The 20253-nt window shown below is 42.7% G+C and overlaps 1 protein-coding gene across 1 annotated transcript in view; it reads right to left on the reverse strand.

Moving 5' to 3' along the window:
* Positions 1-20253, reverse strand: part of Col4a6 (collagen type IV alpha 6 chain) — a 117259-nt gene that overhangs the window by 13156 nt on the left and 83850 nt on the right. Inside the window, 15 exon segments of the mRNA XM_060374652.1 lie at positions 1387-1512; positions 1942-2004; positions 4271-4378; positions 4476-4583; positions 5048-5122; positions 6110-6173; positions 8949-9130; positions 9565-9690; positions 11748-11877; positions 12306-12480; positions 14145-14307; positions 14667-14891; positions 15835-15876; positions 15879-15938; positions 19817-19888. Of these exon segments, the coding sequence (XP_060230635.1) occupies positions 1387-1512; positions 1942-2004; positions 4271-4378; positions 4476-4583; positions 5048-5122; positions 6110-6173; positions 8949-9130; positions 9565-9690; positions 11748-11877; positions 12306-12480; positions 14145-14307; positions 14667-14891; positions 15835-15876; positions 15879-15938; positions 19817-19888 (1719 nt within the window).

A 20253-nucleotide genomic window follows, 5' to 3' on the forward strand; every position in this document is an offset into this window, starting at 1 on the left:
GGGGAAATTTTGGCATAATCTTATTATGCATTGTGTATAGCTTATTTCTAATCATTCATGTGCTGATTTCTTTATCTCACTCTCTGGTTCCAATCTAGTCATGGCATTGTAATTTTTATTCTAAGTATCTCCTGACTCAAGTTTGTGTAAACATGACCACCATTTGTTCTCTGTTGTGGCAATAAAACACTAACTAGACAATGCTGAACAATAGAAAGGATAGGGTGGAACATTCCAGTCCAGGGAGGGGAGGAGAGAGAGGGGAGAAGTAGGAGATTCAGCCATGAGGAGAGAACCAAAAAGGATCATGAAAAATGAACTGGAGCTAAAAAAATTATTAAAAAGGCAAGTATGATGGAAAAATTGGCTGGGAGAATGCTAGACTAATTTGGAGGTTTAAGATGGAATAATTACTGCTCAGCATTGTACTCTAGGCTAATTAAATAAAGCATAGTTTCCATGTGTCACTACTTGGATAAATAGCTGGATAAAGACAAGATGCTGCCATACTACATTTATGATTTGCATCACATTAATAATCATTCTACAGTAGAGACCTCAGAAAAATCTTTGAGACAGTTTTGTTATTATATCCATTTTATAGAAAGAAAAAATCTAAGAGCTTATTTGGCATTGAGAGACAGGTATGTAATTTCATTGCTTAGTATCATACAACTCAGGGAGAGGAAGAACTGGAATTTGAACCTAGAGGCCATAATTTTAGCTATGAGGTCATAATGCATTCATTTCCAGCTTTACATATAGTGGGAGACATGTAGCTCTTCAGGACAATGCTAAGGAAGCTGAAGAATGAAAAGTCATTCATAATTTTGGGCAAGTTTTAGAGAGGAACATCTAGAAAGTCTTCAAGAAGTGTGGGGAGCTGTGATCATGGTGGAATTTGGTTTATGAAAACATGACCTATTGTGATAGAATGCAGACCAGGGGCCTGGCCCTAAGAGACAAATATTTTCTTAGCCGTGGCTTTCGTCTACCAGTTGGTATATCCTATCCTCATGGTGCACTAAGAAAATTGTAGTTAAGATCTCACTAAATAAACTCTGCTCCTTAGCAGCATTCATCCTGAAGCACACATCCTTCAGCCAAATGTAAAAAGAGGTTCAGAGCTTAGTTGGAAAGAGCTATCAGAACTGGAGGCTAGAGGGCACTTAGTAGAGTGCTCCCCACTACTTTTGCTGGGGAGCCATAGGAATAGCCTATCATCCATTTCTTAGCAGTCATTGTTAAGGGCTCTTAGACTCTCAAAGATGTAAAGAGAAGCACAAGTCTACCTTCTGAACCATGTGGCCCTGATCAATCCTAAACCCTGCTTCCCCTGCCAACACCTCATTCAGTTTCTACAAGGCCTGAGTTAGGCTCACTTACCTCGGTCACCTTTCTGTCCCCTTGAGCCTTTTTTCCCTGGATCTCCAGTGACAATTCCTGGCATTCCCCTTTCCCCTTTGGGACCAGGCAGGCCAGCAGGCCCAGGAACACCAGTGATACTGGCTCCTAGGAAGAAATGCAGAGGGAGGGGACAGAACTCAGAGAGAGACATCCCTCGGGCATAGTTGACTTCCCTGTGGCCTGGAAGAAGAGCTCATTCCCACAGAAAGACAAAACACCTTCTTTACTCCTCACATTCCTGGTAAGGAGATCTGAGTCTCAGGATAAGGGATATAGTACAGTCAAGAACATGGCCAACTCCTCCCAAGAGTCTAGAGCTTTTTTGTTTGTTTGTTTGTTTTGGTATTTTTGTGACAGGGTTTCTCTGTATTGCCTTGGCTGTCCTGGACCCACTTTGTAGACCAGGCTGGCTTTGAACTCACAGATATCCACCTGCCTCTGTCTCCCAGAGTACTGGGATTACAGGTATGCACTACCATACCTGGCTTAGAAGAGCTTTCTGTCCTCAACATTAACCTTCAGGACTTTTCTTACCTGGAGTACCATGGGTGCCCTTGATTCCTGGAAGTCCATGTAAACCAGGAAGTCCACAGAATCCTGAGAAGAGAAAGCATCAGAAATGGCTTGATCTTTATTGAGTCATTACTTGACTCATGTTTTGAATAGCAACCCTGCATCTTGGGTTCTCATGATTCTTATAAAGGCCATTTCAGCTTTAAGAGTGAGGTGACAGTTAATCAGCTTTTAAGCTTTTTTTTCAAAGGCCTAAGTATTGAAGGATTATTTCTTAGTTATAGTATATTCAAGGACAGGGCCTTTAGGAAATTGTTAAATTGCAATGATTCAGACTTTAAAAATATATTAATTAAATGACAACTCAAAACTAATGAGTTATTGAGTTGTAGAGGAACTTATGAAATGGGGCCTAATTGGAGAAAGTAGTTAATTGTAGGCATGTCATGAAAGGGGGTTACTTACTGCTTCCTGATCACCATGAGCTGAACAGCTTATCTCTACAACACATTCCCTATCAGGATATCTTTCCTTACCACAGGTCCAGATACAATGAAGCCAAGTGACAATTGTGGATTAAAACCTCTAAAATCACAAGCACAAATAAACATCTCTTCCTGCTTTTTTTTTTAATTTATTGTTGTTGTTACTGTTTGTTTGAGATAGTTTCATATGTTCTAGGATGCTTATATCTCTGCATCCAGAGTGCAGAGATTATAGTTGTTTGTCGTCACTCCTGTTTATGCAGTGCTCGAGATTGAACATAGGGCTTTGTATACGCTGGACATTTACTCTATCAAATGAGCTATATCCATGGTTCCCCACAATAGGTATTTTTAATAGAATGTAAGAATAGCAATGCCAGGAAGTTGAGTTGCCTTCTCCCAGAAACTGGGTCTAGAAACTTACTGATCTATCATTAAAGCAGGAAAAGACAATGTATGCAATAACTTTCTGCTGTGGCTTTACATAGTAATCACATTTCTCATTTCTGTGATCAGATACTTAACACAAGCATCTTAAAAAGGAAAGGCTTATTTTGGCTTGCAAATTGAAGGTACCATTTATCACCTTGAGGAAAACATGGCTGCAAAGACCCGAGGAGGCAGGGAGTTATATGGTACCCATTGTCATAAGGCAGATGGTAATGAATGCTGAGACTCAGCTCACTTTCTCCTATTTTATTCAGTCCATGACCCCAGCAAATGGAATGGTACTTCCTATAGTTAAGGAGGACCTACCTACCTCAATTACCCCAATGTAGATAATTCCTTGCAGGCATATCCAGAGGCTAGCCTAACTTAAATCATCCCTTAAAAGGTATCCCCAAAGCTCATCTCCTATGTGATTCTAGATATTATTAGATTGACAGCATTAACAATTACACTTGAATATGGTTTTAATGTGTTCCCTAAAGTCTTCAGTGTGATGACATTCGGCGGTGGTGGGATCTTTAAAAGGTGAGGTTTAGTGGAAGTTGGTTTTGTCACTGGGGTGTTCCCCAAAAGAGGAATAAGGTAGTTCTCATGGACCCTGAGTTCCCAGAGACATGAATTGTTACAGAAGAGTATGACCAGCCCTACTTCTCACTATGGCTTTCTGTTGACTTGTGATTTCTCCTTTGTCTCTGTGTGTCTATCTGTCTGACTCTCTCTCTCATAATATGTCATGATGCCATCCCTCATGCCCCATGAGATGACATAGATGGCAATGTCATGAGGTGATATAGTTAGGATCCTCCTTAAAGTCAATGCCATAGCTGTTTGGAATTACAGCCTCAAAAACCGTAAGCTAAATCTATTTTCTTTCTAAGTAATTAACCACAGGGATTATATTATAGTAATGGAAAATTAATGTCTTTCTTGTTAGTTCTTTTCTTGGTGGCTCCAACATTTTTCTATTCCCATTCATATTTGTTAACTTTCCTTTTATGTTTTTTTCTAAATAAAGATTTTTATTTTTACTATTTTATTTTATGTGTATGAGAATATTTTCTGCATGTGCAGCTGTGTACTACAGAAGGGCCTGGTGCCTATGGTGGCTACAAGTGGGCATTGGATCACCTAGAACTGGAGCTATAGATGGCTGTGACCAACCTTGTAGATGCTAGGAATCAAATTCACGTCTTCTGTGAAAAACAAACAAACAAACAAAAACAAAATACAAAAAAGTGCTCTTAACCACTGAGCCATCTCTCTAGCTCATTCTACTTTCTTCTTTATCATGAATCCTCATAAAACACCTCACTCTCAGCATGGCTTGAGGCTAGCTGCTACATTCTAAGATAAAGTAGTTCCTATCTGTTTTTGAAGAAAAGACACTCTCATTTCGTGCTAACAAATACACATACCTTTAGATCCTATTAAGACAGGGGGTCCAGGGAGTCCAATAAACCCCAGATGGCTAGAGGAACTTGGGAAGCCAGGGTCTCCATTCATACCTGAAATCCCTTGAAGTCCTAAATGTGAAACCAAGATGGATATTCAGAATAGGGTATAGCTATTCTGAAGCTAATCTCAACTTCTTCAGAGTAAAATTTTCAAGCAGCATGGTACCTGGGGAGACAGGAAGGCCAGGATCTCCAGCAGTAGCAACTCTTCCATCTTCACCTTTTTTTCCTGGGTAACCTCTTTCGCCAATTAGTCCATCTTTCCCCTTTACCCCTATAAGAGCAAAAAAAAAAAAAAAAAAGACTGACTGATTAGTCTCTATTTCTAGAATTGTTCTCCTCCATGGGAAAATATGAGTAGGAAAGTGAAAGCAGTTTGAAATGTTGAAGGAACTTGATTCAATGAAGAAACCTGGGAAAAATTACGGCAGTTGTTTTGTATTTAGAAGCTTTCACCAACTGAAAATTAAGTAGACTTTTGCTGAGTTCCTTCCAGAAGCAAAGAATGAAGAACTGAGATGTTTGTCCAGAAATGTTTAAATAAAAATATGTAAACTAAGGTTTTTTTGGGGCACACCATGCTAAAGGTCCTTATCTGTGTGCTTATCAGTTTGCATGGGAAAGCTATAGGTATCCACTGGATGGAAATTGAAGAACTGAGGACTGGTCTCCAAAATTACATCTAGTCCTCAGTTCTGAAGCATTTGTGAGATATGGGCAAAATTATCTTAGCAGTACCTTTAAAACTGAATTCTCCAGGATATCCCTTGGGTCCTGGGATTCCAGAAATACCAAGTGTTTGGACTTGATCTCCTGCAGGCATAAAAATATTTTTTCCAGTGGTCAGGAAAAACGATTGTTCATTGTTTTCACCAAACAATGTTTTCAGTATATTTTTTTCCCTCAATTCAGATTCAAACTGCAAGAGGAACAAAATTACCCACTGGGTAAAAAGACCTGGGATGTTACCAAGCTACTGGCATAAGATGTTCTTATACGCAGCACCCCTCTATTGGAAACACATCACTAGGTCCATCACATGTGAAAAGATGGTAAATGGGCTCTGAAATACAACCAGAATGGAATAGTGATTCATGTAAAGAAGGGAATTGTTCTTGCCTACGGGGCTGTGCTCATCAGTGGCAGAGGTGCTCTGAGTTGAAGCTCTGTACCGCTGTTTTGATGGGTCAAAATATAAAGCCAAAGGAAAGCTCTCTCTCTCTCTCTCTCTCTCTCTCTCTCTCTCTCTCTCTCTCTCTCACACACACACACACACACACACACACACACACGTGTGTGTGTGTGTGTGTGTGTGTAAGTCCTAGGAAGAGATTTTGGCAGGTACCACTGTTGTTTGAATTGTCCTTTTAGGATAAGAAATGCAAAGGGTGTTTAGCCAAGTGGGAAATATAAAACAAGTTTATTTTTCCCCTAAGCACAGCTCCATCCACTCTTGACTTGTGGATTGGTAGGACACCATCTTGGTCTAGGCAAACACATCAAAAGAGAAAGACATGAACTCAGTGGCTGGATCTTTGACCTCCCCATCCCCCGTGGGAGGAGCACCTAGCTAGGCCACAGAGGAGGACATTGCAGCCAGTCCTGATGAGACCTGATAAGATGAAAGAGGGGAGGACCTCCCTTATCAGTGGACTTAGAGAGGGACAGGGAGAAGATGAGAGAGGGAGAGTGGGATTGGGAGGGAATGAGGGAGGGGACTACAGCTTGGCTACAAAGTAAATAAACTGTAATTAATATAAAAAATAAAAAAATAATTAAAAAGGGAAAAATGTTCCTTACCTCTAAAACCTGGGATACCACTTGCTCCAAGGGGGCCAGAATTACCAATGCGCCCCTGTGAACACTGCAAAGCAAAATGGAAATCATTATTTCAGCCTAGAGCTCAAAGATGCTCATCATCTTATTCCTCTCCCCCAACCCTTATCCACTGCCTGAGAGATGCGGATTACACACTCTGTGTTAGGCAGGGCAGAAGGTATGTTGTAAACATGGAAAGGTGCTGAGCCATGGGCATACTTAGGATTAGTAGGGGGAATATTACATCTGCACATTACTCCTAGTCGTGGGATTTGTCACTTCTGACTACATATCAGAATTAAAATATTGGTGAATCGTTGTATGGCTGCATTAATTATTAAGTCTTAGAAAACATAGAACATGACCCCTGAGCCAGGCACTCAATCTACTCTGCAGGTACTTAGCGACCACCACTTTGGCCAAAGCTCTAGAGTCATCTCATAAAATCCTTATTTAGCCAAGTGTGATGGTGTATGTCTATAATCTCAGCATTCAGGAAACAGAGTCAGGAACTTTACAAGTTGCAGACAAGCCTAGACTACATAGTGAGACCCTGTCTCAAAATTGGAATAAACAAAACAATTTAAAAGAGCAGGCTTGGTTTACTAAGCAAAGCCAGACCTCTGCTGTAGGCTCCACGAAAACACTCAATTGTCCTGTTACCAGAAAGCAGGCTGTATGCATGCAGGTGCTCTTGTACATTTGGATGAATAGATCCATATTCACAGGAACAGTCACCTGCACTCACTGGCAGCTTTCTGACACACTTTGCACTGGGGAGTGTTTGTGTCAACAGCTTTCAGCTGCTCTCATGGTATCTAGTATGGTTTGAGGTATTTGAAGATGTACCCAGTAAAAATGTATTCCAGTTAATGCTTTGCACAGGAGGCTGAGTAATAAGCTGGGTCACTGTGTTCTTTGGACCTTTACCCAGAGTGCTACTATTTTGCCGGTTTTCTGGCCTGGCTTCATATAGCACACTGCTGTAGATACAGATGTTCCTAATGTGATTCTCTGCTTATGCTCAGACCCCCGCCTCCCCAAATAAATTCCCACTTTGTTTCTCTCCCTCCTCCTCTGTGAGTTGTCAGGATTTTAAATCTAGAATGATTTCTTTGGACAATGTTTCAGCCATGTAAGTCTATCCTCAGATGGACTGATGCTTTTGAAATACATGAGTTTGCATGTAGGGGGCACAGGTGTTCTGGGCCCCATGGTCAGACTACTATTTATGTAGACTCTGCGATGTGTCTGACACAGTTTCAAGTCTTTTGTATGTCTCCTCTCACTTAATCTTCACTACTGTCTGAAAGAAGTTTGGATAGTAGTCTACTATTTTTAATTTATGAAAAAATAAGACTCATGGGACTGGAGAGATTGCTCTGTGGTTAAGAGCACTGTCTGCTCTTCCAAAGGACCTGGGTTCATTTCCCAGCACCCACATGGCAGCTCACAACTGTCTGTAATGCCCATTCCAAGGGATCTGACACCTTCACACTAATGCACATAAAATAAAGTTAAATAAATAAAAAATAAGACTCAGTAAAGTTAATTAAACCAGGGACATGAGATTACAAAGCAAATGAGTGATGGAGCAGCATGACATTGAAATTCAAGTCCATCTGTGTCAAACCTACCCTAGTTTACTCTTATAAGATTGATGTTTTAAAATTTTTATTTGTATGTGTGGCAGAGAGAGAGAGAGAGAGAGAGAGAGAGAGAGAGAGAGAGAGAGACATGTGTACAAGTGCCCATGGAAGCCAAATACTGTTCTGGATCCCCTGGAGCTGTAGTTTATAGGTCACTGTAAGCTACCCAAAGTGAGTGCTAAGAACCAAATTCAAACCTTCTGGTAGAACAACAAGCATTTTTAACCAGTGAGCCATCTCTATACCTCTTACTCTGCCTTTTAAAAGCCCAGATAACTTAGACTTGATTATTCACTAGTTATCTTCTGTGGTATTTCAAACACCCTACTATATTAAACCATTAAGAAATCTCTGAATTCTAAGCTCAGAGATATAGCTCAGTGGTAGAGCATTCGCCTGGGCCACTTGAGGCTGTAAATTTAATGCCCAGTGAAAACCAAAACCCTACACTGACTTCTTGTTGGACGGAGTGGTGCACATGTGTAATCCTGGCATTTGCCAAGGCAAGGCATGACTTTTATGAGTTTAAGGTTTCCCTTGAGAACATAGTAAGATCTTGCCTTAACACCCTTCCACACAATCTGTGAAGTTTTACAATACACCCAACTTAATGTAGGCTGTGGGTTACATTTGCCAAGGCAAGGCACGACTTTTATGAGTTTAAGGTCTCCCTTGAGAACATAGTAAGATCTTGCCTTAGCACCCTTCCACACAATCTGTGAAGTTTTACAATACGCCCAACTTAATGTAGGCTGTGGGTTACTGACTGTTGGGTGTTATTCTTGTTAAGTCCCAGAAATTTCATTGAAGAAGAACGAACTAGGAGTGGTTCAATATGAGCAATGAAAATAGGCTTGCCAGCCCAGCATGAGACCAGGTGGGCTGGTTATGATGAGATGGTGCCTTAAAGAAAGGGTAGAGGTATTGGAGACTTCGAAGTAGGCAGGGAGCTTTGCCACATGAGGCCAATAATAGGAGCAAAGACACAGAGGAAGGGAGGTTGAGAAAAAGAGTGGGAATACGTGTCAAACACATGGGCAAGGAGGGCCCATGTTATCTTGAGGGTAGTGTTTAGGAAGTTGACTGGTTTCAGAAAGTGGGGAACTTGAAGCATGTGCCCATGCTGTGGAGGTTTTATTATGGTGAAGAGACAAGGATCTGGATAAACTTACCCTTATTCCTGGTATTCCCGGAAAACCTGTCAGCCCCAAGGACCCCTTTAGGCAAGGTAATCCCCTTCTTCCCACAGATCCAGGGTAACCTGGCCTTCCCCCAAGTCCTTTGATGGTATTGGACTGTCCAGAAGCTCCAGGTAGGCCTGGTAACCCTGGGGTGCCAAGCTCTACTTTGTCACCTGGAAAAGAAGCAAAACCTATTTGAAAATGGCAACCAAAAAAAAAATAATGTGTTGTCTAGGTCTAGGGCCCAAAGTCATATTCCAACTGTAAGGGAGGTAAGGGAGTGGTAGTGGAAGGAGATACCATTAGTATCACCCCAGCTCTAGTATTAGGCAATTACTTCAGTGTCTATGACTCACTATTACCCATGTTCTTTCAGGGGTAGAGCAGACTGAGGGTCAAAAATTTCAATTCTATAGTGGCAATAGTATGAGGCAGTCTCCAAGAGCAAGGGACAATCAGGAAGAGGGAAGATAGGCCTCCTTGAGGCCCATGTTGTCCCTCATACTGCTGCTCTTGGGGTTGAGCTTTGCTTTTCTGGGGAAGACATCCAAGGATGGCTGTAAATACTTTCTTGAGAATTGTCCCTGAACATCCTGTGCCTCTGTACCTCTTGGCCCAGGAAATCCATCTGTGGCAGCAGAACCTCGAGAGCCTTTTTCTCCTTTGAACCGAAGTTTCAGCATTGGCGGTCCTGGACTGGCTACGCCAATTGGTCCTGAGCCCCCTCTTTCTCCTGAAGGAAGGCAGATCAGGCAGTCATCACGACAGAGACAGTTTGCATACTAAGTCACACTAGGGCTGATCATTTTTTTTATATTTTTATTATCATTTTTATTAATTACAGTTTATTCACTTTGTATCCCCCTGTAGCTCCCTCTCTTTTCCCCTCCCAATGCCACCCTCCCTCCCCCTTCTCCACCCATGTCTCTCCCCAAGTCCACTGATAGGGGAGGTCCTCCTCTCCTTCCATCTGACCCTAGCCTATCAGGTCTCATGAGGAATGGCTACATTATCTTCCTCTGTGGCCTGGTAATGCTCCTCCCTCCCCCTCAGGGGGAGGTGATCAAAGACTAGGCCAATCAGTTCATGTCAGAGACAGTCCCTGTTGCCATTACTATGGAATCCACTTGGAAACTGAACTGCCAAGGGCTACATCTGTGCAGGGGCCTAGGTTATCTCCATGAATGGTCCTTGGTTTGAGTATCAGTCTCAGAAAAGACCCCTGTGCCAGATTTTTGGTTCTGTTGCTCTCCTTGTGGAACTCCTGTCCTCTCCAGGTCTTACTATCTTCCCTTTCTTTCATAAGATTTTCTGCACTCTGCCCAAACTTTGGCTATAAGTCATTTGCTCAGCAATGTTTGTAGCAGCTTTATTTGTAATAAGCAGAAGCTGGAAACAACCCAGATACCCCTCATTGAAGAATGGATACAGAAATTGTAGTACATCTACACAAGGGAATATTACTCAGCAATAAAAAACAGGAAAATCATGAAATTTACAGGCAAATTATGTGAACCGGAAAAGATCATCCTAAGTGAGGTATCCCAGAAGCAGAAAGACACACAGGGTATATACTCACTCATAAGTGGATATTAGATGTATAATATAGGACAAATATACTAAAATCTGTATTCCTAAATAAACTAATCAGGAAAGAAGACTCTGGCTATGATGCTTAATCCCCATTCAGAAAGGCAAAGAGGATAAACACTGGAAGAGGGAGAAAACAGGGAATAGGACAGGAGCTTACCACAGAGGGCCTCTGAATGGCTCTACCCTGTAAGGTATCAGGGCTGACCTTTCATATAGTTTCTTCCCATACCACTCCCAGCCCAGTTTCTAGGCCTTTCTGTCCCCTTCAACACCCTTCCCTATAACTCTGCATTTCTGTGTATGCTTTCTTCTTTCTCCAGATCCAAAGTCATCATTAACTTTAGACCCTACTCAAAATTCTCTTCCAAAGATGAACTGGGAGTATAAAGTGGAGGGCTCCACTTTGGTGCGTAAGACAATCTGGGCAGTAAAACTTGATTCTCAGCCATTGACTTTAAAAAGAGGTGTGGGAGCCTTTTGTGTGTGGAGCTGAGTGGGAGAAATTCAAGTTACTGAGTGTATGCTCTTGAACTGGATTGTAGAACTCTCATTCCTATCTCTTTCTCAGTTTTATTTCCCAGCAGCCATGACAGAAGCTCTGTTCCATGATGTACTGTGCCACCACAGGTCCAAAATCAACAAGGTAGACTGATCACCAATGAAGTCCTCTGAAACCAAGATCTAAAATAAACCTATTTCTTCTTTTAAACTGTTTGTGCTAGTTTTTCTTTTTCAGTAGTCAAAAACTGACTAACAGTCCATAACATGTCGTGTTAACTCTGAAGTGCGAAGACTTTAGGTTACAAAGAACTTAATTCAGAAGTCCAAAATTTTGTCTAATACAGAGTTGGCATTTAGCCAGGTGTGCTGGTATACCCCTTTAATGCCAGCACTCAGGGAGGCAGAGGCAGGTGGATTGCTGTTAGTTTGAGGCCAGCCTGGCTTATAAAGTCAGTCCAGGACATCCAAGGCTACATAAAAAAAAAAAAAAAATTGTCTCAAAAAACAAAGCAAACCACCACCACCAAAAACAAACAAACCACCACCACCAACAACAGACACCAGAGTCAGCATTCATCAAATGAATGATAAAGTTGAGAAGCAAAATATACACTGAAATACAAAGCGGTTGTTTTTGGAATCTCTCTTTCTCTGTCTCTGTGTCTCTGTCTCTGAACCTCTCTCTCACACACACACCTTTTTCTCCCAGATTACAAGATTGTCCAAGTTTTTCCACCATTCCAAATGACATAGAAAATCTCCTTAATCCATCAACTCCAGGAAGACCAGGTAACCCAGGAAACCCTACTGGTCCACCCTTTTTCACCTGTTAAACAGTAAGACTTTCTTTTATTATCATTTCTGTTTTACATACAAGGAAACAAAGGGAGACACAGAAAGGTTGGATCACTTGTACAACATCATGGAGCTAAGAAGATTCAGAGAAAAGATTTGACCCAGGTTTTTCTAACTCCAAAATCTCAGTTTTCACCAAGCTTGTTAGTTGTTCCCCATTCTGGGATTCCTCTGAGGAGTCATACCGCACTAAGCACCAGCAGAAATGAAATGGGCCCTTCTGCTTTAATTCATTAATTTCAGAGCACATGTACCAGCCTTTTCTAAATATCTTGCTACCAAAAGCCCTGCCTACGTTCTGTTCCTGAGCAGAGAGGAGGGGGCAAGTTGGGCAGTCTATAATGCTTTTTGGGGGTAATCCCTTACCATTTATTTCACTGGTCTTCCCAATTACTTCACTTTACCCTTTTGGTCTGGGATGCCTAGAAACCTAGTGACTCCTGGTAAACCTGGGATCCCCAGAAAGCCAGCTGACCCTGGAGAGCCAGGAAGGCCTTTAATCCCAGGTAGACCTTACTTTCCAATTGACCCAGGGTGACCTGTGTCTCCTTTTTGACCATTCTTTCCAGGGTGTTCCGAATGGTTTGTAAGAGAGAACAAAGTTCAGCTATCAAGGGAGGCTCTGGTCAGATTTGGGCAACTGTTTTTGTTTTGTTTTGTTTTTCATAGGTTCTGACTGGCTGGCTTGTTGAGTTTTGCCCATGGACCTTTTAACAAGAGCTGCCAACAAGCCCAAGTGCTAAACTGGTCAGAGTATTAGTACCTACCACCCAGAGCACCACACTAAATGCCTATCACTTCTAGCATGTGGAAGGGCAGGAAAAGCAAGCTCCTTGTGTTTATAAATTCTTCTGTTATGAATGTGGTTCACACTGGAGCCTCTCAATGGAGCTCTGGGAAGCCAGGGTGGCCCCCAAGCTCCAGTTTTCTTGGTACTTCCACTCTGAATCAAGTTACAATGGTTGTTTCCTAAGCCAATTGGTGAAGTAGAGGTTAAAGCTGAGCTGTTGATGTAGCTTCCCAGGGAGTTTTGGATACAGGGTTGCACTTTAATCCCTCAAGCAAGCAGTTAAGCCAGTCAGTTCCTTGGCATTAAGTCTGAAAAAACCCCCTAGTGCCAAACACTGTAGAAACCCACAAGGCCCTTTTCATCTCCTAGGTATTCTGAGTCTTCCTTTACCAAGCTCGAAGTTGGTCAATGGGATTAACCCCCTGAGCTGATGTCAAAGTGGGATGTCCAGGTACAAAATAAGGAAATTTAAAAACCTAAGGATTATATCAACGAAGATACAAGTATTTGGTCTCCCAAAGACCTAAATGAATGGCTGACTTAGCTTTCCATGAAATGAAAAGCATCAAGTAGCTGTGAGTCCCAGGATTCCAATGAGAAGCTGTGAAGAGAACTCCACAACAAGAGAGTGGAATACAAATGGAACGAACCCTATAACAGGGTTCAGGGATCCCTGACCTTTTAAGAAAGACCGTGTTATAGTGGATAATCAGATAATTCCCCAGTGTGGAGCCTTACTCGGTGAGCTTGTGGGCTGTTTTTTTTTTTTTTTTTTTTTCTTCCTCTTTTCTTTACTTCAGAAGCTTACATAAAACAGAAACAGAAGGACAAAGGAGATAAAATGGTTCTGCAAATAACTCAGCTTCAGTCATGTAGGCAGTGATGCAGTCTGGGAGGCAGAGTGAGGATGATGCGAATTTTTTTTTTTTTAAAGGTGAACTGCAAATGTTAGGCTGGAAACAGTGGGTACCAATATTCATTATGGAGTGAAAGCCACTCTTTGCCCATGGATCCTTAGAGGCATGTTCTCCTGACAGGCAGGCCACTTAAGTGGGAGAGGAGAGTTCACGCTCAGCTCCAGCTTTTCTGTAGCTCAAAGCAGGCTTAACATAGCCCCAGGGAGGGTTCAACACAACTAAACACAGGGTTGTTACTTTAACAGAGAAAGGCTAGAAGTAGGCAAAAGCATCAAAGCGGAGCAGGAGGCCCTGGAAGAGGGATGTGACAGAACTTTGTTGTCATAGTTCAGAAGGTTAACATTAGCAATGTGTTCTGCCTGCCACAGCCAACCACTGGGTGATTTGGGATTTGAAATTGGAGAGGTTAGAGAAGTCAAATATCCTAGATACTGACCAAATCACCTTGCCATTATTACTCACCAGGACGCCTTAGTCTAAGTAAGGTCTAGCTAGCATCTGTCCAGTGTGGTTCTTCCTCCAATGGACCTACCTGAAATGCCCGGAAGGCCTGGTGCTCCTGGGAGTCCAGATGTGCCCTTGTTGCCAAATGGATCACTAGACCCTGAGGTTCCTGGCTGTCCCGGTGGTCCTGATGTTCCAGGGTTGCCCCTTTCACCTTTGGGACCTATCATGCTGGATTTCCCACTCAAACCTAATATAAAGGAGGGGTCATAATTTATAGTCTGGACAACAGGGAGATGCTCGGTCAACAAACCATCTTCCACTGGGAGAGCTTGGCCCAGAATTCACCTCAGGCGACGATGTCCTCTCTCATCAGCAGCTTTGCAAAACTGTTGGTTACAGCTATTTCTGGAATTATTATGATACAAAAATGGACTCCAACCACATAAGGAAAATCTACTTCCAAAGTGATATAGAATAGAATGTCATTTTAGCTCCCTAATTAATCATTTCAGATTCAGCTGTGTATTTCATGCATGTATTCATGCAAAACAGCAATTACCACAAAGCCTTATGTACACTGCTAAGTACGGAGTCAAGAAAAGTCACCCTTGGGTCCTAGAAGGCCAGAGTCTCCAGGAAATCCTTTGTCCCCTGGCAATCCTTGTAGGCCTTGCTCCTCTGGAGCACCATTTTTGGCACCAAAGGTGTCACCAGGGGCTGTCACCAGGGAACATAGTAACCCTGGACTGTCAGCCTTTCCAGGGAAGCCATCTTTTCCCGGAAGCCCAGAAAACCCAAATAATCCTTTCTCCACATGAGCTCCAGGGTATCCTGGAGGCAAAAACCAAACAAACAAAAAAAAGTCTTGGATGGTTAGAAGCAATGTGTCTGGATAGAGGTCTGAGAGAGATTTCTGTAAGACAAAAGCTAGTATATGAATAATGATGAGCAACCTCCATTCTTTGGAGGACTTGTGCAGAGGTAAGGATTATACCACAGGAATGGGAGGAGGGTCTAGCTCTGTGGGGCTGGGAGTAGGCACAGCTTAGCAACCTTCTATTCCTGGGGCCAGTAGTTGCTAAGAACCCAAGTCACATCCAAGTCTTCAGGACAAAGCTCAATCTCTCCAGCAATTTTCACACATCTGCTGACATGCTCTCCCTCCTCTTGAGCGGACAGAAAATAATGGAGAGAACTGAAGCAATGCTAAACACTAGAACAGGTTAAGACTCAAACCCTAGAATAATGGTGGTTCAAAACTTAGGCAACTGGTTCTGTTCTGCAGTGTCTGCTTACTGGATATTGTGAATGGGCTGAGAATTTGCACATGCTGAAGCAGGGAACAAAGTTGGAGAGAGGAGAGCGTGTGGTACAAGGCAGGCCTGTGCAGCTCAGGTTGAAACAACTCTGGAAAAGGGAAGATAGGGGTAGCTTCTTTCAGACTGATCTGAACTTGCTTCTTTGACATCTAAGAAGCTCATCTAGAATATTGCCACAGGACTAGGAAGGAGACAGCTTTTGAAGCATTGGGGATTTGTCACTAGTGGCTTTGTGAAGTATCAGTTTCCTTATTTGAGAGTTAAGGGATCACCTTCATTGGTTTTACATGGCCCTTATTGCTTTGTTAAGTGCTCATTCCATGGCTCTCTATTGCATTTCGCCTGGAAGTGAATTCAAACCATCTCAGCCACAGCAAGGAACAGACCTAGCTTACTGTCATTGGTGGAGGATGAAAACAATCACAGAAAGGGCAGTTGATGACATCTTTCCTTACCTGGCAATCTTGAGAGATTAATTATCCCTGGACTTCTGGGCCTTTACTTCCAAAAGTGCCAGGATTGCCTGGAACTCCAGAGAGGACCTGAACTCCTTTAGAACCTGAAAACCCAAATGTAGGTAGTAAGACGAAAGGAACACTAACACGGAGAGGTTAAATTTCTGATGTGTAATCAAAAATCCTACTCTCAGAGGAACAAGATGGAGGCACCAGGAGAACACTGCATCTAAGGAGCAGGACAACATTTTCCCTACAGCGACCAAGAGACTGAACTCTGGGCCCTAAAACAACAGCGATCATGTTTCCCAGGTGAGAGGAAACCCCCACGGTGTGGGAATCAGTCAGGTCCACTCTCATGTGATCCAGCCAGAACCAGAAAGAGATCCCGGGTAGCACAGGCACTAGGTCACCAGACCAGGGCCACATGCCTGCGTGTCCTGATCACCTTCCCAGGCTGATCGGTGGGCACAAAAGCACCAGAGACTGGGAGTCCCAGTCGCGAGAGAATCCACAGGGAAGGAAGGAAATGGGACTGGCCTTGGGTCACCCAGTCTTTCCTTGGAAAAGGTCTTTCAGAATGGTGGGTGCGAGCCACTATCACTTAACTGGGCTCCAGCTGCAAGCACAGAGACAGAGTCTTGCTGTGCATCCAGCTCTCTGGCACAGACAGAGCTGTGTGCCCCAGGGCAACAGAGACTGGGAGTCCCTGTGGAGAGAAAACCCCACAGGGAAGGAAGGAAACAGGGACCCAATTAGATCATCCAGTATATCCCTGGGAAAGGTCCCACAGACCGGCGGGCGTGTGCAGCGCCAGCCCAGAGATCTGCTTTGTACCAACGATTCCTCACAGACAGAACTGTGCGCCCCAGCACACCAGAGACTTGGAGTCTCTGTCGGGAGAAATCACCACAGGGAACTAATTGAACGGGACAGACATAGGCCACCCAGTATATCTCTAGAAAAGGTTCCGAAGACTGGCCCAACCCAGGGACCTGCTGTGCCTCAGATAGCCTGCTGTTAAAAGGAGAGCAATACTCACCCGCCACAGATTACCTCTTGGGTACTGGGGCACAGAGCCACAACCTCAGACCTACAGAAGCCAAGAATCCCAGAGATCAACCCCCAGATACTGCTCCAAGGGGCAACCATTATCCCTAACAAAACTGACCAAACCACAGGACACACAGGTTACAGAAGCAGATCACTAAATTTACAGCAAGAAACGCAGAAGCAGGGCAGCTGTCTTCAGGACTTCTCTGGGTGAGAGGAGAGATCTCTCAACTAAAAAGGACCACAGTTACCACCCAGGTCTCTATGCCTGAGGTGAGCTGTAACAACTCCTGAAAAACACCAGACATCCAGTGACTATACCAAAAAAGCTGAGAAGGCTTCTTTCAGGAAAAACCATATTCCTGCCAAGGGGATTCTCTCCACCACAGGATTCCAGGAACCACCAGAAACTATCTCCAAATACCTAAGTTAGCCCAATGGGTAGCGGCCAGCATAAAAGCTCAACCAACAAAAGACAGAACAATATGGCATCTCCAGAAACCAGTTATCCAGGGGTCAGCAGCCATTGACACCCCAGCATAATTGAAATTCAAGAAGATGACCTAACATCTATGCTCATGAAGAGGATAACAGAGGAAACTAATAAAATGTGTAAAGACCTAGGGGAAGATAAACTCAAACAGATTATGGCCATCTGTAAAGAAATACAGGAAGATAAAAACAAACAGATTATGGCCATCTGTGAAGAAATACAGGAATTTGCAGCCTAACAGTTTCATCTTCATATGGAACAACAAGAAACCCAGAATTGCTAAAACAATCCGCTACAATAAAAGATCTTCTGGAGGTATCTCCATCTGCGATCTTTAGCTGTACTATAGAGCAACAGTTATAAAAACTGCATTGTACTGGCATAGAAACAGAATGGTGGATCAATGGAACCGAACAGAAGACCCAGAAATAAACCCACACACTTACAGACACCTGATTTTTGACAAAGATGCCAAAACCATACAATGGAAAAAAGATAGCATCTTCAACAAATGGTGCTGGTCTAACTGGATATCTACATGTAGAAAAATGAAAATAGATCCATACTTATCACCCTGCACAAAACTAAAGTCCAAGTGGATCAAAGACCTCAATATAAAACCAGACACATAAAATGGTTTAGAAGAAAAAGTGGGGAAGACCCTAAAACTCATTGGTAGAGGAGACAACTTCCTGAACAGAACACCAACAGCACAGGCTCTAAGAGCAACAATCAATAAATGGGACCTCATGAAACTGAAAAGCTTCTGTAAAGCAAAGGACACTGTCATCAAAACAAAACGATTGCCTACAGATTGGGAAAGAATCTTCACCAACCCTTTATCTGACAGAGGGCTAATATCCAGTATATATAAAGACCTAAAGAAGATGAAAAGGAACAAACAATTAAAAAATGAGGATAGAGCTAAACAGAGAATTCTCGATAGAGGAATTCGGAATGGCAGAGAAACACTTAAAGAAATGCTCAACCTCATTAACCATCAGGAAAATGCAAATCAAAATGACCTTGAGATTTCACCTCACACCCATCAGAATGGCCAAGATCAAAAACTCAAGTGACAACACATGCTGGAGAGGTTGTGGAGAAAGGGGAACCCTCCTTTACTGCTGGTGGGAATGTAAACTTGTACAGCCACTCTGGAAATCAATCTGGCACTTTCTCAGACAACTAGGAATAACACTTCCTCAAAATCCAGCCATACCACTCTTAGGCATATATCCAAAAGAGGCTTAAGTACAAAATAAGGACATTTGCTTAACTATGTTTGTAGCAGCTTTATTTGTAATAGCCAGAAGCTGGAAACAACCCAGATGCCACTCAACTGAAGAATGGATATAGAAATTGTGGTATATCTACACAATGGAATATTGCTCAGCAATGAAAAATAAGGAAATCATGAAATTTGCATGTAAATGATGGGACCTGGAAAGGATCATCCTGAGTGAGCTGTCCCAAAAGCAGAAAGACACACACGGTATATATTCACTCATATACGCATATAATATAGGATAAACCTACTAAAATCTGTACATCCTAAGAAACTAATCAAGAGGGAGGGCCCTGACTAAAATGCTCAATCCCCATCCTGAAAGGAAAAGAGGATGGACATCAGAAGAAGAAGAAAACAGGAAACAAGTTAGGAACCTGCCACAGAGGCCTCTGAAAGTCTCTGCCCTGCAGACTATCAAAGCAGATGCTGAGACTTATGGCTAATGGTTGAGCAGAGTGCATGGAATGTTTTGTAATAAGTGGGAAATAGTAAGAGCTGGAGAGAACGGGAACTCCACAAGGAGAGCAATAGAACCAGAAAATTTGAACACAGGGGTCTTTCCAGAGACTCATACTCCAACCAAGTACCAGGCATGGAGATAACCTAGAACCCCTGCACAGATGTAGCCCATGGCAGTTTAATGTCCAAGTGGGATCTATAGTAATGGGAAGAGGAATTGCCTCTGACATAAACTGATTGGCCTGCTCTTTGATCACCTCCCCCTGATGGGGGAGCAGCCTTCCCAGGCCATAGAAGATGACAATACAGCCACTCCTGATGAGATCTGATAGATTAAGATCAGAAGAAAAGAGAGGGGGACCTCCTCTATCAGTGGACTTGGGTAGGGGCATGAGTGAAGAAGTGGGAGGGAAAGTGGAGTTAGGAGGGGAGGAGTGACGGGGTTATGTGTGGATACATAGTAAATAAAGTGTAATTAATAAAAAAATAAAAATTAAAAAAAGAAAAAAATCCTACCCTCTTTGCCAGGTTCCCAAACCCTCAACTCTTCACAACACACTCTCCAGTAGCTGTTTCCTCAATTGCCTCAGAAGCCTTCATCAGGACCCTCATGCTTTTGGGTTCTTCTATTTCCTTTGACTCAAGGTTCTTAAAGTGTGCTTACTTTCTCTAGCCTCATCCCATACCTGGGAATCCAGGAGCTCCAGGAAATCCTGATGGACCATATGACCCAAGGGTAATACAAGGTAAGGTAACTCCTGTATATAACACATGTAACTGTGAACTCACTAAGTCAGAGAAGAGTTTCCCTTTGCACACTCCTTTTCTTCTATTCTATTTAGTGGACAACCATTTTCTCCCCACTCCACAGCTAAGAACACACAAAAAGCTTGTCATCAGAAGCTCTTAGGAAACACTACGTATAGAACTTATTATCTTTGTTCTTAGTGTACAGGTACCAGAATATCACATATTGAATAATCAGTTCCTGATGGACAATCAGTTACCTAAGCAGAGAATGTTACTTAAGAATTCTTGTATTTTTAGAGGTGGCTTTTGCGGAAACAGCAGTGAACAGCAATTGTTTGTTCTCCATTCCCTTACATAGTGTCTCTCCCTAGCA

This window comes from Meriones unguiculatus, chromosome X, assembly GCF_030254825.1.
Source record: "Meriones unguiculatus strain TT.TT164.6M chromosome X, Bangor_MerUng_6.1, whole genome shotgun sequence".
Lineage (NCBI taxonomy): Eukaryota > Metazoa > Chordata > Mammalia > Rodentia > Muridae > Meriones > Meriones unguiculatus.